Source organism: Erythrolamprus reginae, chromosome 4 (genome assembly GCF_031021105.1).
Source record: "Erythrolamprus reginae isolate rEryReg1 chromosome 4, rEryReg1.hap1, whole genome shotgun sequence".
In the NCBI taxonomy this organism is placed as follows: Eukaryota; Metazoa; Chordata; class Lepidosauria; order Squamata; family Dipsadidae; genus Erythrolamprus; species Erythrolamprus reginae.
Genome location: NC_091953.1, coordinates 86,696,805 through 86,713,965, shown reverse-complemented (window position 1 = coordinate 86,713,965; position 17,161 = coordinate 86,696,805). Strand labels below are relative to the sequence as shown.

Genomic DNA, 17,161 nt, shown 5'->3' with positions numbered 1-17,161 from the left:
TTAATTATTGGAGATTTTAATGCCATAACAAATAGACAATTAGACCATTCGGGGGTGAAGAAAAGTTGTAAAAAGAAAAAAAAGAATTTACTGCCCTCAACTTTCCAAAAAATGAAAGCAGAATTGCTATTGAATGATATATGGAGGGAAAGGCATCCTCATAGCAGGCAATATACTTTTTACTCAAACCCCCACAAAATTTGGACTAGAATAGATATGGTGTGGGCTCCCAAAACAACAGCAGAGTACATACAAGACGTAGAAATAGATGTTAATACTTGGGCAGATCATAATCCAGTTATAGTCTATATGAGAAATATTAAAAAACATCGCAATTGGCAAATGAATAGAAATATTTTGAAAGAGAAAGAATATAAAGAATGGATGGAAAAGGAATTAAAAATATTTTTTGAAATTAATAAAAATACAGACACCACCCCTCAGAACTTGTGGGATGCAACCAAAGCATACATAAGAGGATTAACAATATCCTATACTGCAAAATATAATAAAGAAAGAAAAAGAAAATATGAACAATTAATAAATGAATTAAAACAACTAGAGTTTCTATCACAACAAAATGTGAAAAATAAAGATTTGGGGGAAAAATAAATTTAATTAAACACAAAATTAGATTACAAGAACAAAATCAACTATTGGAAAAAATAAAGAAAGCTAAGCAACAGTATTTTGAGCATGCCAATAAATCAGGTAGATGGTTAGCATACAAACTGAGAAAGCAGAGACAATCTAAATTAATTAGAAAATTAGAAGATAAAGATGGAATAATAAAATATGACCCAGAGGGAAAAGCAAATATAGTTCAAAACTTTTTTAAAGAATTGTATAAAGATGATAATATTGAAGAAGAAGCCGTATTTAAATACCTAGAGAGTGCAGAGTTACCACAAATAACAGAAGAGCAACAAGAAAAGATGGAGAGTCCAATAACGATGGAAGAACTCCTTATAGTTATTAAAAAGCAGAAAAACAACAAAGCCTCGGGACCGGACGCTATCCCGGCAGAGTGGTATAAAATAGAAAATGAAGTATTAAGAAATAATATGCTCCAAATTTTTAATGAATGTAGAGTAGATGGTAAAATTCCTAAATCATGGTCGGAATCTTTGATAACTTTAATTCATAAACCAGATACACCAAAAGAAAAAATTAAAAACTATAGACCAATATCTTTATTGAATGTAGATTATAAAATTTTTATAGCAATATACGCAGATAGATTGAAAAATGTGATAAACAGCAAAATTCACTCAGACCAAAATGGTTTCCTTCCAGGTAGACAAATTAAAAATAATCTTAGAACAATCATTAATGTATTAGAGTATTATGAGCAACATCCAGATAAAACATTATCTTTAATGTTCTTAGACGCGCAAAAAGCTTTTGATAACGTGAATTGGACATTTATAAAGATGCAATTAAATAAAATGAGATTCGGCCCCAAATTTGTTAATTTAATAGACGCTATTTATTCAGAACAAACGACAAAAATTATATTAAACAATGAACAATTAGAAGCGTTTAAAATTAATAAAGGAGTGCGGCAAGGATGTCCCATATCACCTCTTCTTTTCATTATGACTTTAGAAGCACTCTTAATAAAAATAAGATCAGATCCAAAGATAAAAGGTTTAACAGTTAGAAAAGAGATATACAAAGTCCAGGCCTTTGCAGATGATTTGACTTTTATAATGGAAGATCCGTTAGTCACAGCACCAAGATTAATCCAAACAATAGAACAATATGGCAAGGTGGCAGGTTTGAAAATAAATAAAAATAAAACAAAAATTATAACTAAAAACATGAGTAAAATACAAGAAAGCAATTTAGAATGTATTACTGGAATGCAAATAGTTAAAAAAGTAAAATATTTGGGAATATGGCTAACAGCCAAAACAATAACATTAAAAAATGATAATTATATAAAATTAATTAATGAAATTAAAAAGGATCTAGAAATATGGAACAATCTAAAAATATCATTTTTGGGAAGAATTGCTACGATTAAGATGAATATCTTACCTAAGGTATTATTTTTATTTCAAGTGATCCCAATCAATCCAGGGGCTAACTTTTTTAAAAACTTAACAAATGTGGTTAAAAAATTTCTATGGCAAGGGAAAAAGGCAAGAATTAAGATAAATATGTTAGAAGACATAAAAGAGAGGGGGGGTTTTGCGCTCCCAAATTGGAAACTATATTATCAGGCAGCCGCCTTAACATGGATTAAAAACTGGATAACTTTAGAGGACATGAGAACATCAATATTAGAAGGACATGACCTCATGCTTGGTTGGCATGCTTTTGTGTGGTACGATAAAGATAAAAACCATTCTTACTTTAAAAGACACACGCTGAGAAAATATTTATTTGATGTCTGGAAAGACATAAAGAAAAACCACTTTTTAACAATTCCAGATTGGGTTACCCCCTTGGACGCAATAATACATCCAAATTCTATTAATGACTCAAGAAATATAAGATATAAAGATTTGTTAGACAATCAAATGAAATTAAAATCTAGAATTAAACTACAAGATGAAGGGATACAAATTGATTGGTGGCATTACGCACAGATTAGATCCAGATACCAGAAAGATAGTACACTCTATATATTTAACAAAAGTAAAAACCTGTTAAGTGAGTTAATCACTAAAAACCACAACAGAGTAATTGGAAAAATATATAAATATTTGATTACCCACAAGAATATTGAATTAACATTAAAAGATAGTATGATACATTGGTGTAGAAACATAGGTAAAGAAATTGATTTAGATACATGGGAGAAAGTTTGGATGTGCAATTGGAGAATGACTAAATCAGTTTCTTTGAAAGAGAACCAAATAAAAATGTTTTATAGATGGCATCTCCCACCAAGTAGATTAGCAAAAATGTTCCCAAAGACATCACCTCTGTGCTGGAAATGTAAGAAAGAAATAGGATCCTATTATCATCAATGGTGGACATGTAATAAAGCTAAAATGTATTGGAAAATGATAGAAAAAATGACAAAAGAAATTACAAAGCAGAAAATAGATTTCACCCCGGAGTTTTGTTTGCTAGGAATTACTAACCAAAATTATAAAAAAGAAATTTTGTACTTGATTATACATATTTTTACAGCGGCAAGGATTATATACGCGCAAAATTGGAAAGGGGAAGATATCCCCAAAGAAGAGGGAGTTATTGCAAAAATATTAGACTGCGCGGAAATGGACATGATGACAAGACGCTTGAATGAACAGGAAGAAACCAAATTTTACGCAACATGGAACAATGTTTATGAATGGATAGATAAGAATAAAAAAATAAAGAAAGAAGAGTAGTAACAAGTATAGATATTTTAGATGATCTTTTCTTATTAAGATTTATCTTAGATTTAGTTTACATAGATAGAATAGAAATTTGTTTTTTCTAAAGATTTTTTGACTTGAAATTAATTAGAAACTTTTATATGACAGTTAATTTTTTTTTTTACTAGATATTTTTTGTATTAGTAGCATTGAATTAGATATTCAATTGTGTATTCCTTTTTCTGTATCTGCAATTATACTTTTGAGAAGAGCAGGGATGATACATCCCTACAATGTATGTTAAATGTTTGTAAGTTTGTTTGTCATTTTAAAGAAAATTAATAAAAAGATTTGAAAAAAAAAAAAAAAAAAGAAAACAAACTTTATTTTATAAACAGAAATAAGTTCATTGTGCCAGCTGCGCTTTATCAAGCAGCTTCTAACGAAAACATGGCTGCAAGCACACAAGAAGGTTAGATTAGAATGTGCTCGCTCACATAAGCAAGCGGATATATATATAGGAAACAGAGAAAGATAAGGATTGTGGGAGTGATGTAAGAGGGGGTGTGATCAGAGCAAATAAAGAAACACAGCAACACTTTAACTAAGGAAAGTCTCTGTTGGCTGGCAATCTCAGCGTGACACTAAAAACCTCTTATTAAAAAGCAAACACATACATGCATAAACTGTATAGGCCCAGGGGAGATGTCTCAATTCCCCCATGCCTGACGGCAGAGGTGGGTTTTAAGGAGTTTAAGAAAGGCAAGGAGGGTGGGGACAATTCTAATCTCTGGAGGGAGCTGGTTCCAGAGGGTCGGGGCCACCACAGACAAGGCTCTTCCCCTGGGTCCCGCCAAACGACATTGTTTAGTCGACGGGACCCGGAGAAGGCCAACTCTGTGGGACCTTATCGGCCGCTGGGATTCGTGCGGTAGAAGGCGGTCCCGGAGATATTCTGGTATATACAATTTTTTGGTAGAAGCATATGGCCAATTTCCTCTGATGTGGCATTAATGAAGTATCTTCAGCACTGAAATCATATGAGGGGAAAAAATCACCAATTCTTAAATTTTTCTATTACCCTTATTTGCCTCTGTATTTTATGAAAACTATTAGTGATATTGCATTGCCATTCCGGAAAAATCCCTTTATATATTATTTCTACATTTATATCTATATTCCATTATATAGAGGGCTGATCTAATCTTTTTGTGCCTGTCCTTGGGAAAGAGTTTTCCTTGGAGATAGATCTGTGTGGCTTACATGCTGCTTAAATTTCAGATGGTTTAAAAAACCTTGCCTGTTTTCCCAGACCTTGAGCTGAGTTTGGAGAAATGTTCTGTGTTGTATGTGTGTATGCCTTTGACCAAATTCTCCACTTGTTTCCTTTTTAGCTTTATTCTTTTATTTTTAAAATCTCATTTTGTTGTATTGGATTCTGCTCAGAATCCTATAAAGTAGTTTTGAAATGTTCTAAAAACAAATCTAAAGTGCTGTACAGCTCTATTAACCAATTATATTGTTATACGCAATCTAGTAATACATGGCAGTTAGTTCTTCAGCAGAGTAAAAAAAATGTATATAATTGCAACAAGACATATTTATGCACTGAATTATAACAGCCTAGGTCAGTGATGGCGAACCTATAACAAACAGAGCCATATCCGCTCCGAGTCTTCAGAGAAGGGCAGCATTCAAGTCTAAGTAATAGTAATAGTAATAATAATAGTAATATACAAGGCGGTACCCTATATAGTAATAGTAATATACAAGGCGGTACCCTATCTCAGCTCCAGTGCGCATGCACACGCTGGCCTTTTCAGTCACTTTCGTTCTCCCCAGGCTTCAGGAAAAAACGGGCCAACGGGCCAACTGAAAGTTTTGAAATGAACTTCTGGAAGTTTGGAAATGAACTTTCAGAAGTTTGGAAATGAACTTCCAGTTGGGCCGTTGGGCCATTTTTCACTATCCCTATGGTTCAGGAAAGCCTCTTGAAGCCTGGGGATGGTGAAAAACAGCCCAACAGGCCTACTGGAAGCTTCAGTGAGGCCTGTGTACATGCATGGAGGGAGAACACGGTGGGGGGGGGGATATGGGGGTTGTGTGCATGTGTGGGGGGAGGGCATTGCATTATGGATGTGGGCATGCATGATAGCGCACGCACACCCTTTTGGCACCCGAGCCAAAAAAGGTTTGCCATCACTGACCTAGGTAGAGCTTAAAGAGCATAGATAACTTGGCTCAACTGTCTCTAATTATGGTTATTGTTGGCAAAGCAGCCCAAAATGGATATGAGATATTTCACAGAGAAAGATCTCTGGAGACTTGGTAATGATATTGGATCAACAAACAACTCAGATTGCATACCAGTGACATATAACCTCTTTCAGAATTGGTTGATCAATATTCATTTTATGTTTCCTCTAATACCAGAAACACTCAGCTCATTATTATCTAAAGCTTTATGCTTTAATCACCAAATATACCTATAGGAGAAATCATCATCAAGGTGACAGATGTGTGGAAAGTAATAAAGTATATTATTTCTGTTGTTTTATTTTTTGTTCTATATTAATTGTACTTGCATGTCAGATTAGCTGGTAATTACTGTTTCAAGACCCAAACATGTGCGTTCCTTTTCCATATGTGGGCAGCATGTCTTGTATAATTCCTGCGACTGTAACTTTTTCTTTAGCATTTAATTTCCTACTTAAAACAAATACTGTAGTGTGTACCAGAGGTGTCAAACTTTATTTAATTGACGTCTGCATCGGGATTGTGCTTGACCTCAGAGGGCTGGGGATGTGGTCAAGGGGCGTGGCCAGTTTGATGTCATTTGGGTAGGGATTGGTGGCCCAAGCACTCTGCCAATAAAAACGGGCTCACAAGCTCCATTTTCGGCTGTGATGACCTCTTGCAACCCTCTGCCAGTGAAAACAGAGCTCGGGGAGCCATGTGTGGCCCCACTGGCTCCATTTTTGGATGCAACAGCCTCTTGCTGACTTCTGTCAGCAAAAAACAGAGCTCAGGAGGACATGTATAGCTCCCCCGAACTTCAATTTTGGTGGCAGAGGCCCTGTGGGCCAGTCCTTCACTGTTTGCAGAACAGCCCTGTGGGCCAGATCTAAGCACCCTGCAGACTGGATCTGGCCCTTCGGGACTGGAGTTTGACACCTCTGGTTTATACCATTTTCTTTTCACTTGCTTGGCACAAATTATTTTTTCCCAAATGCTCATTCTTTAAGAAATAAGTGTTCAAATGCAATTGAAGGGGACCATTATAGGTTGTTTTTTTTCAATGTGGAAATTTTTCTCCCTTGTTTGGACAGGAACAGGATTCAGCTGTGTTGTATTTAGTATATGTGTCACACTGCAGAGCTTAGATTTCATATCATGCCTTCCTTTTTCTCAGGTTTCTCCCATTCCGCCTTTACATTTGGAATAGAAAGTCATATTAGCCAATCCAACATCAATGGAACACTAGTGCCACCTGCTGCCCTTATCTCTATACTACAGAAAGGCCTACAGTATGTGGAAGCAGAGATAAGCATCAATGAGGCAAGTATTAACTCTTCCTTAGCTAGAAAATATTTAATGATTAGAGCTTGATCAATCTCTAAGGCAGTTTGTTTGAGTTGATGACAATTTTGAAGGATGGAAGAACAAAAACCAGAGTTCACTTATTTGTTAATGTTAGTAAAATATCTATGAAAGAATAGAAAAGAAATATATAAACATAGAAGACTGACGGCAGAAAAAGACCTCATGGTCCATCTATTCTGCCCTTATACTATTTCCTGTATTTTATCTTACAATGGATATATGTTTATCCCAGGCATGTTTAAATTCAGTTTCTGCAGATTTATCAACCATGTCTGCTGGAAGATATAGTAATAGTAAAAATGTTGTTTTTAAGTAAAATGGCTGTGCCTGTTTTCTTTCATTGGTGACAATGAAAGACAGTGATAGCGAACTTATGGCATGCGTGCCACAGTTGGCACGTGTAACCATATCTGAGGGCACATGAGACATTGCCCTATGTCAGCACCAACGTGCATGTATGTGCTGGCTAGCTGATTTTCGGCTTTCTTTTTGACCGTTTTCATTCTGCCCAGGCTTCATGAAAGCCTCCTGGAACCCTGGGGACAAACTTCCGGGTGGACAGATGTGCCATTTTTCGCTGTCCCCAGGCTTCAGGAAGCTTCCCTGAACCCTGGGGATAGCGAAAAACTGCCTATCCGGACGTTTGGAAATGAACTTTTGGTTGGCCGGTTGGCGAGTTTATCACTGTCCCCAGGCTTCAGGAGTCTGGAGGCTTCAGTGAGGCTTGTGTGCATGCACGGAGAGCAACATGGGGAAGTTGTGCGCATGCATGGAGGAAGGGCATGAGTGTGGACACACACACACATGAGATACCACGCAGGAATGTACCCTTTTGTCATCCAAGCCAAAAAAGGTTCACCATCACTACTCTAGGTTCTCTTTGTTCATTCTGCTAAGCCTGATACCTTAGCCAATAGAACCAACTGGCCATTCTTTTAAATTTTACTTTCTACTTTTTATTTTTTACTTTTACTGTCCTCTACTTTTTTCCATGTTTAATTTTTTTATTATCATCTCTTATTAATATATTTGACTGTTAATAGTCTTCATTGGTCCCTTTCATGTTCTTCCTAAAATAATCAAACAGAATAACATCTGTTCTTTTTGTTACTCATCTGTCTATCTGGTCTAGTATTGAATAATTATGTTACTTTATGTCATTTGCGATGCTGCTATTTCGCTGAGGCTTCCCTCGCTGGGAAATCCCACCTCTGGACTTCTGTTGCCAGTGAAGCGTCTGTTTTTGCAATGCTGGGATTCCCCTGCTGGGATTTCCCTGCAGCATCGCAAAAACACGGAAGTCTGGAGGTGGAGTTTCCCATGGAGGGGAGCCTCAGGGGAATCCCAGCAGCGCAAAAACGGGCGCTTCACTGGCAATGGAAGGTCCGGAGGTGGGGTTTCCCAATGAAGGAAGCCTTTGCCTGGCAACGGAAGTCCGGAGACAGGGCATCCCAGCAGCGGTGGCGGGATCATAAGGTGAAAACGTCAATTTCATTGTCAGTATGTGACTTCCCTAATTTATTTTCTGATTAATCATGCTTTTTTTCCCCTTGTTGCATAATACAGGTAGTCCTCAAATTATGATCACAATAGAGTCTGAAATTTATGTTGCTAAATGAGAAATTTGTTAAATGAGTTTTGTCCCATTTTACAATCTTTCTGGCCACATTTGTTAAGGGAATAAGTGCAGTTGCTAAGTTAGTAAATCGGCCGTTAAGTGAATCTTCTTTCCCCATTGACTTTGCTTGTCAAAAGTTTGCATGACTCCAGGACACTGCAATCATCATAAATGTGAGTCCCCAGCATAATTTTGATCACGTGACCATGGGAATCACACAATGATTGTAAGTGTGAAAAATGGTCATAAGTCATTTTTTTCCAGTGCCGTTGTAACTTTGAACAGTCTCTAAATGAACTCTTGTAACTTGAGGACTACCTGTAGTCTAGCAAGTTAGTAGTAAAAATTATCTAGATTCAGTGGTTTTATTCTGCTTAGTATTTCATTTATTTATTGGGAAAAACATAGTTTAATTATTATTTTTCTTTCCATTCCTAGGATGGTACAGTGTTTGATGGCAGACCTATAGAGTCATTATCTTTGATAGATGCAGTAATGCCGGATGTAGTGCAAACTCGGCAGCAGGCTTTCAGGGAGAAATTAGCACAGCAGCAAGCTAGTGCAGCAACAGCTGTAGCTACAACAGCAACAGCAGTCACAACAACTACAACAGCCACAACAACAACTATTGCTATCCCACAGCAAAATACACCAAAGACTGGAGAAGCCACTGTGAATGGAGAGGAGAATGGAGCGCATGCAATAAGTAAGTTAAACTATGTTTTCTTTTTTTTAAAAAAAATATTTTTATTATTTTTTAAAAAGGACAAACAAAGACATACAACATTAAACATTTAAGGAGCTGCCATTGCTCCGCTTGTCGTAGAAGTCTAACTAGTACAGAATATTAAAAAAAAACCTAACTGTTACCAGATCTATGCAGAAATAGCACACATGTGAATTACATTCTTATTGAATTTAATTCTATATTTTTAATATTAAACTTATTAATTGAATTTCTTTATATTTTAAAATGTTATATACTTATATATATATATAAAAAGAGATAGACAAAATATTAGTAATACAGAAAAAAGAAAAGGTAAGCACTTCTAAGTTAGTTATAATATAAACTATTTCATTATATCTTATAATTCTTCAAATAATCATTTATTCTTATATATTTAATTTTTAATTCTATTTTTAAAATTCCACCAATCATATACTTTGTCCCATATTTTATAAAATTCTGTTTCAGTTTGATTATTCAGACGTTTAGTCATCATGTCTAATTCTGCACATTCTATAATTTTTTTAAATACCTAAGTATCTTTTGGTATTGTCTTTTCTTTCCATTTCTGTGCGAATACTATTCGTGCCGCAACCAATATATGTATTATTAAATAATAAATTTCTTTTTTATACTTTATATTTGAAATACGCAGTAAGAAAAATTCAGGAGATTTTTTAATCTTCTCCTTTGTTATTTCATTTATCCAATTCTCTACTTTATTCCAAAATATTTTGGTCTCAGGGCATGTCCACCATGTATGATAATATGTACCAACTTCTTTTTTACATTTCCAACAGATCTTTAAAGGAAATTGATTTTGTTATTTTCCAATTATACATCCATATCTTTTCCCAAGTATCTAAATTAATTTCTTTGCCAAAATTTTTACACCAAATTTTTACACCAATATTATCTTTCAATATCCAACCTATCGTTCTATAATTTAATAAATATTTATATACATTTCCAATTGTCTTTGTTTGATTTTGAAATAATAATTTACTCAATACATTATTTTCTTTTTAAAAAATATAAGCCTTTACATCTATTTGATATCTAGAACTAATCTGCATATAATGCCACCAGTCTAAATCAATACCTAACTCCTGTAACTCTTGTTTTGTTTTTAATTTGAATTGATTATCTAACAGATCTCTATATTTCCAAATCTTACCTTTTTCTTTAAGATTCGGGTGTACAATAGCTTCAATAGGTGAAACCCATTCTGGCATTACTAAAAAATGATTTTTCTTTATTTCATTCCATACTTCTATCAATGCTTTTCTAATAATATTATTTTTAAAATATGAATGTGTTTTTAATTTATCATACCATACAAATGCATGCCAACCAACCATCAGATCGTGGCCTTCTAGATTGGTTTTCTAAAGTCAGCCATTCTTTTATCCATGTCAAAGCATGTTTTCTAATGGGTATGTTTACATTAAATGCAAATTTAACTAAAGATATCTTTGAACTTTAGACGTTATAAGATTTTTATGCTGAAAGGCCAAAAGCCACGGAGACATTGCCTTACATATTAGCTGATTCTTTTTGCTATTGTCTTCTGTGTTCAGGTTACTTCAAGCAATTATCAAATAAGCATTCTGCAATTCTAAATTGTATTGACATATTTAAGCACCCTAAGTTCTCATTAGCCCTCATGTGCTGGGAATAGAAAGCAAGCTAAAACTGCCTTGATGTCAGTCAGTAATGCTCTTTTTCTCTTGGGGGAAAATTAACATTTCCAATCAATACTTATGCTTATTCCAATTTTCTATTACTTTTGTTTCTATTGTTTTATTTGCATTGTTTTTGTTTTCACTGTTTTGAATTAGTTTACATAGATTTATGTATGTTTTGCAGATAATCACTCAAAACCAATGGAAATCGATGGGGATGTTGAAATTCCTTCTAATAAAGCAACAGTTCTTCGAGGTCATGAATCAGAGGTGTTCATCTGTGCCTGGAATCCTGTTAGTGATCTACTAGCATCAGGGTAAATGTGAACTTTTAAATATTTTTCATTCTTGCCCAGCAATATCAATTATAGCAACAATAGTAAATAGAATTTGGCAGATAATCTTTTTGGAAGGAAGACGTGCACAAAAGAAATGGATTTCCTACTAATATATAATAATATTGTTTCAAAACAATTTTGAGCCAATAGGACACCAAACCTTTCTTTGTACTATGTGTATTTGTTCTTTTTAGATCTGGTGATTCCACTGCTAGAATATGGAATCTTAATGAAAGCAACAACGGTAGTTCCACGCAACTAGTTTTGAGGCACTGTATAAGAGAAGGAGGGCATGATGTTCCCAGCAATAAAGATGTAACATCACTAGACTGGAATGTAAGTTGATAAATTAAACTCTTATCTATAGAGTACAGCTTGTGTATAAAATATAATTATGAATGAATGAATGAATGAGAGCCAACTTGCTGTGGTGATTAAGGCACCAGACTAGAAGCCAGAAGACAATGACTTCTAGTATGAAAGCTGGCAGAGTGACCAGTCTCTCTCAATCCACAACATCATGCGCAACTGACAAGCCAATTGGTCAATTCATGTTGTTAGCAAAAGTCTACGGAGAGGGGCGGCATACAAATCTAATAAATAATAATAAATAATAATAATAATCAACATTCAGGTGATAAAAAAAAGTGGAACCTGCTCTTAGGAAGTTATAGATATAGTATACAGTGTTCCCTCGATTTTCGCGGATTCGAACTTCGCGAAAAGTCTATACCACGGTTTTTCAAAAATATTAATTAAAAAATACTTTGCGGTTCCCCCCCCTATACCACGGTTTTTCCCACCTGATGACGTCATATGTCATCACCAAACTTTCATCCACCTTTCATAAATATTTTTTTAAATAAACTAATAAATAAACATGGTGAGTAAGAATCTAAATGGTTGCTAAGGGAATGGGAAATTGTAATTTAGGGGCTTAAAATGTTAAGGGAAGGCTTGTGATACTGTTCATAGCCAAAAATAGTGTATTTACTTCCGCATCTCTACTTCGCGGAAATTCGACTTTCGCGGGCAGTCTCACAACGCATCCTCCGCGAAAATCGAGGGAACACTGTAGATATAAATATTTCTTCCAATGTTTCCTTGAAGGTATAATAGTAATTTAGGTGTAAGCAATTTGATGCCTTCTAGATGTTTTGGATAATAGTTCAGCAGCTCCAATTAGTATTATCAGTTATTTTAAACATATGCTAATAGACTCCTTACACTCAGAATCAGACTACTATATGGAACAAACTGAAAATGTCATAATATTTTCTTCAGTAACAATGTATTTTGAGAATATTGTAGATGGGAACCATTTATAATAAAAATACATATGTAATACAGTGATCCCCCGATCATTGCGAGGGTTCTGTTCCAGGACCCCTCACAATGATCGGTTTTTCGCGAAGTAGCGCTGCGGAAGTAAAAACACCATCTGCGCATGCGCAGATGGTGTTTTTACTTCCGCAGCGCTAGCGAGGAGCCGAAGATTGGGGTTCCTGGGAAGGGGACTCAGCTGGGAAGCGGCGCTGGGGTTTCCCCACCGCCCACGCAAACTCCTCGCTGCCACTCGCCCGCCCTTCGCCCGCCCACGCCACTCGCTCGCGCCGCTTCCCAGCTGAGTCCTGAAGCCAATTTGCTTCAGGACTCAGCTGGGAAGCGGCGCGAGCAAACGGCGTGGGCGGGCGAGCCGCGGGCGCGCGGGCAGGCAGGCGGCGGACAAGCCGTTCGCTCGCACCGCTCGCTCACGCCGCTTCCCAGCTGAGTCCTGAAGCCAATTCGCTTCAGGACTCAGCTGGGAAGCGGAGCGAGCGAACGGCGTGGGCGGGCGAAGGGCGGGCGAGCGGCGGGCGCGCGGGCAGGCAGGCGGCAGACAAGCCGTTCGCTCGCACCGCTCGCTCGCGCCGCTTCCCAGCTGAGTCCTGAAGCCAATTCGCTTCAGGACTCAGCTGGGAAGCGGCTCGAGCGAACGGCGTGGGCGAGCGGCAGCGAGGAGTTTGCGTGGGCGGTGGGGAAACTCCTCGCTGATGCCCACCGCTCGCCCTCCCGCCAGCAAGAGGGGGAAGACCCAGGGAAGTCGCCCAGCAGCTGATCTGCCCGGTGCCATCTACACATGCGTGCCCATAGAAAAAAAGGGCATGCATGCGCAGATGGTGTTTTGTCTTCCGGGTTGAAAAATCGCGATTTAGCCCGTTCGCAATGATCGGGATCGTGATACCCGGGGGATCACTGTACAGTAGTACCCGTAGATACGAGCATAATTCGTTCCATAAGGGAGCTTGTATCTCGAGGCAACTCGTATCTGGAACAAGTTGTTTTTCCCCTCTGAGATAACCAAAAGCAAGGATTCTTGCGCCACCTAGTGGATGCTCGGCTCGTATTCCGAATTTGAGCTCGGGAATAGAACAGAAATGTCTCTCCCCTCGTAGCTCATATCTTGAAATACTCGCATGTAGAGCAGCTCGTATCTAGAGGTACTACTGTATTTAAATAAAATAATATTTCCAATGATCCAGAGAGAATCTATCCTTTAGTTTTGCATTTCTCAAACTTACAAAGATTGGAATTTGTAGTTTAGAAAATGAATCAGAAAATACATTTTTAAAAGAGATATTTTCATTTTGGTCAGTGAGTAACAAATGGAAAAATAAAATAATCAAACTACAATAAAATATCAATATGAACGTTATTAAAATGAATAAAATATTACCTAAGATTATGCATCTTAGGTAATATTTTACCTAAGATATATCTATAAAATTTGTGATACTCCTATTAATCTATAAAAAGAAAAAGTATATATTCAGTTATTATCATGTACAGTGGTACCTTAATACTCAACTGCTTTGAAACTAATGAAATTTGGTACTCAATACATATTGATGTGAAATTTGATATAAACTGGTATTGATATTTACTCTTTGTCATGAAAGTATTTGCTTTTTTATACCAGAAAATCAGAATTGAATTATTGAATCATAACTGATTTGGCTTGCATATAAAGAATCCTCTCCTTTTTGCATATTTTACAGAGTGATGGAACACTCTTGGCTACTGGATCATATGATGGTTTTGCAAGAATATGGACAGAAGATGGTAAGACGAAACAAATAATTTTTCCAAATCATTAGGTGTTTGTTTGTTTTTTTGTGTGATCCTAAATTTGTTTCAGTGTTCAAATTATTTAAAACATTGATTTTATTTTTGAATTCATCACAGGAAATCTTGCAAGCACCTTAGGGCAACATAAAGGGCCCATCTTTGCTCTAAAGTGGAACAAAAAGGGAAATTACATTTTAAGTGCTGGCGTTGATAAAGTAAGTATTGAATTCTATAATTCGCAAGTATCAATGATCTAATTATATTTTTAATTTTCTGTTTCAATTCTTGAAACAGCTGCTATTTCTGTATTTACCAGATGATGATTCCATGATAATCTTCATTTCTCTATCTGCACAATACTGTTATGATCAACTCTTGTCCAGTTTATAGATGGGCACATTTGTTATCTGTTGGAAGACCCCATATTATCTATTTTGTGTGGATTTGACTTTACAACTGATAATGCTGTTTGACATCTGATTTTTTTCCTTCCATTTGGTCTTCCTTCTTTACCTAGACAACAATAATTTGGGATGCTCATACAGGTGAAGCTAAACAACAGTTTCCTTTCCACTCAGGTAATTAAAGTACAACTGTTATTTATGCTTGCTATATTTAACAAATGGCAAAAAAAACCACCCTCTATCATAGTTGATTAAATGTTACAAGTGACTATTAAACAGATTTAGGGTATTGCATCCTAGTTTGCTTGATTATATTTGTCTGATAGGAAGAACAGAAGTGAAATACTTTTTGTTAAGCAAAGTTGAGTAAAATTTTAGATATTGCCATATCATAAAATATTGATAGACCAAATCACTTAGAAATATTCATTATTCTCAATTATCTGTTACATAAGAGATCTTTCTAGTGATTTAGTCCAACCATGATACTAATGACATAAATTTACATAAATGGTATCAAACAATATCATCATGTAAATAGCATAAATTATTCAATTTTCATCTTATATTAATATAAATTGCATTGGATATTTGATGCCACAAAAATTTAAAATGTAAAAGTCTGTTTTATGTCAAGATTTCATCTTGTATTATTTCAGTATAGAGCCTGGGCCACATGTTTTAGTTCCGACTGATAGTGTTCCAAAAGCTTTGTTCTGGCATGTATGTAAAAACTGCATTATCGTCTAATTTATTTTGATAGTTTTTTACAGGTTTGAAAAAGTGTGCTGTGTTCTTAGATTTGTTTGGAGGTTTTTTATTTATAGATACTTATTAACTATGACTGTGATAGTCGTAAATTGGGTCACTCACATGACGGACCCCATTTTACATATTTTTGTAATGGTTGTCAATGAACATCACAGTCAGTAAGTGAACACTGCAGTTATTAAATGAAACATTGGTTCACTAGCAGTTGGTTTTGCTGAAAACCAGAAGTAAATGCTGGTTTTCAGCAAAACTGTCATCGAACACTTTAATGTATGTTATTTGTATGAAAATGTCATTAGGGTGGAAATTAGACCCACTGCATGCTGTAACATCGAAGTCTGGTACATAGTGGTTTTATTTTATTGTAAATAGCGGTCATGTTATCAGCATAATGTTGGTCATGCTATCATAATAATAGTATAGTGTTAGGATGCTAAGTGTAATTAAATTAACAGTCACAAAGGTAATTTGCTTCCTGGCCAAAATTCCTAATGATCTCTTTCTGTCCTCCTTTCACAGCACCAGCCCTGGACGTAGATTGGCAGAACAATACTACCTTTGCATCGTGCAGCACTGATATGTGCATACATGTATGCAAACTAGGCTGTGATCGTCCAGTCAAAACCTTTCAAGGCCACACGGTAAAATTAAGCAATAATTTTAACACATTGCAATTAAAACAGATTTTATCAATATTCCTATCTAATTCATTTAGCTGGCAGGCATGTATTGAATTTTGAGAATATATGTATTTATGTGTTCATGCAAAATAGTAAGCATCTTACTCTGAGTTGGGAGTTTCCTCATTCACAAATTAGCTGGCAAAGTGATCTTGTCTAGTAACAGGAAGCCAAGAAGGAAAGTTCCATTATTACCACAGCTTATTTTGCCTTCTTTCTAAGTAGTATCCATACTTCAAAATTAGATAATACATTAGGGATTTTAGTCTTAAATTTAATGTTGTGTACTCTTGACAGTAAATTCATGGATGTTAATAAGAATGTAGTGAAATCAGGTTTTTTTTTATAGCTTTGCTTTAGAAAAATCAAAATGCTATTTTTATTAGAACATTAAATAGAATTCATGGTAGTGAACCAGTGGTCTGAATTAGTATACAATACTTTCCCCAGAGATTATTTAAAACCCATACGTATTTTTTAATCAATGAATAGATCTGTAGAAAGGTAGCTAATTGTAATATTGGAAGAATGTGAGATAATTTATCAATTAAATAGGAAATCTAGAAAAATTATAATTCTGTATTGTAATTTATAATATAATATAAATTAAATTTATAATTTTGAGTTTTTAAACATATATAGGATTATTAATATTGTAATTATTATAAAGTATCTCTATATTACACTACGCACAACAGCAGATATAACAGCCTTTTGCATTCTTATATGAGGCAACTTCTAAATCCAGTTTTTAATTTTCCATGCACCCCTGATGGCTATTTATTTTAAAACAGACAAAATACCCATAAAATGATGTAGTAATAATAATGCCTTGAGATGTTAATTTATTGACATTTAATCTCTATAAGCACATATTTCGGCTGTGGTAGGGGGGGGGGGCGTTTGC

General features: G+C 35.6%; 1 protein-coding gene across 1 annotated transcript in view; it reads left to right on the top strand.

The window, feature by feature from the left end:
* TBL1X (transducin beta like 1 X-linked) overlaps positions 1–17,161 on the top strand; it is a 191,098-nt gene that overhangs the window by 159,713 nt on the left and 14,224 nt on the right. The window contains 8 exon segments of the mRNA XM_070750848.1: positions 6,730–6,875; positions 8,977–9,244; positions 11,138–11,270; positions 11,486–11,627; positions 14,330–14,393; positions 14,517–14,614; positions 14,917–14,977; positions 16,094–16,215. Of these exon segments, the coding sequence (XP_070606949.1) occupies positions 6,730–6,875; positions 8,977–9,244; positions 11,138–11,270; positions 11,486–11,627; positions 14,330–14,393; positions 14,517–14,614; positions 14,917–14,977; positions 16,094–16,215 (1,034 nt within the window).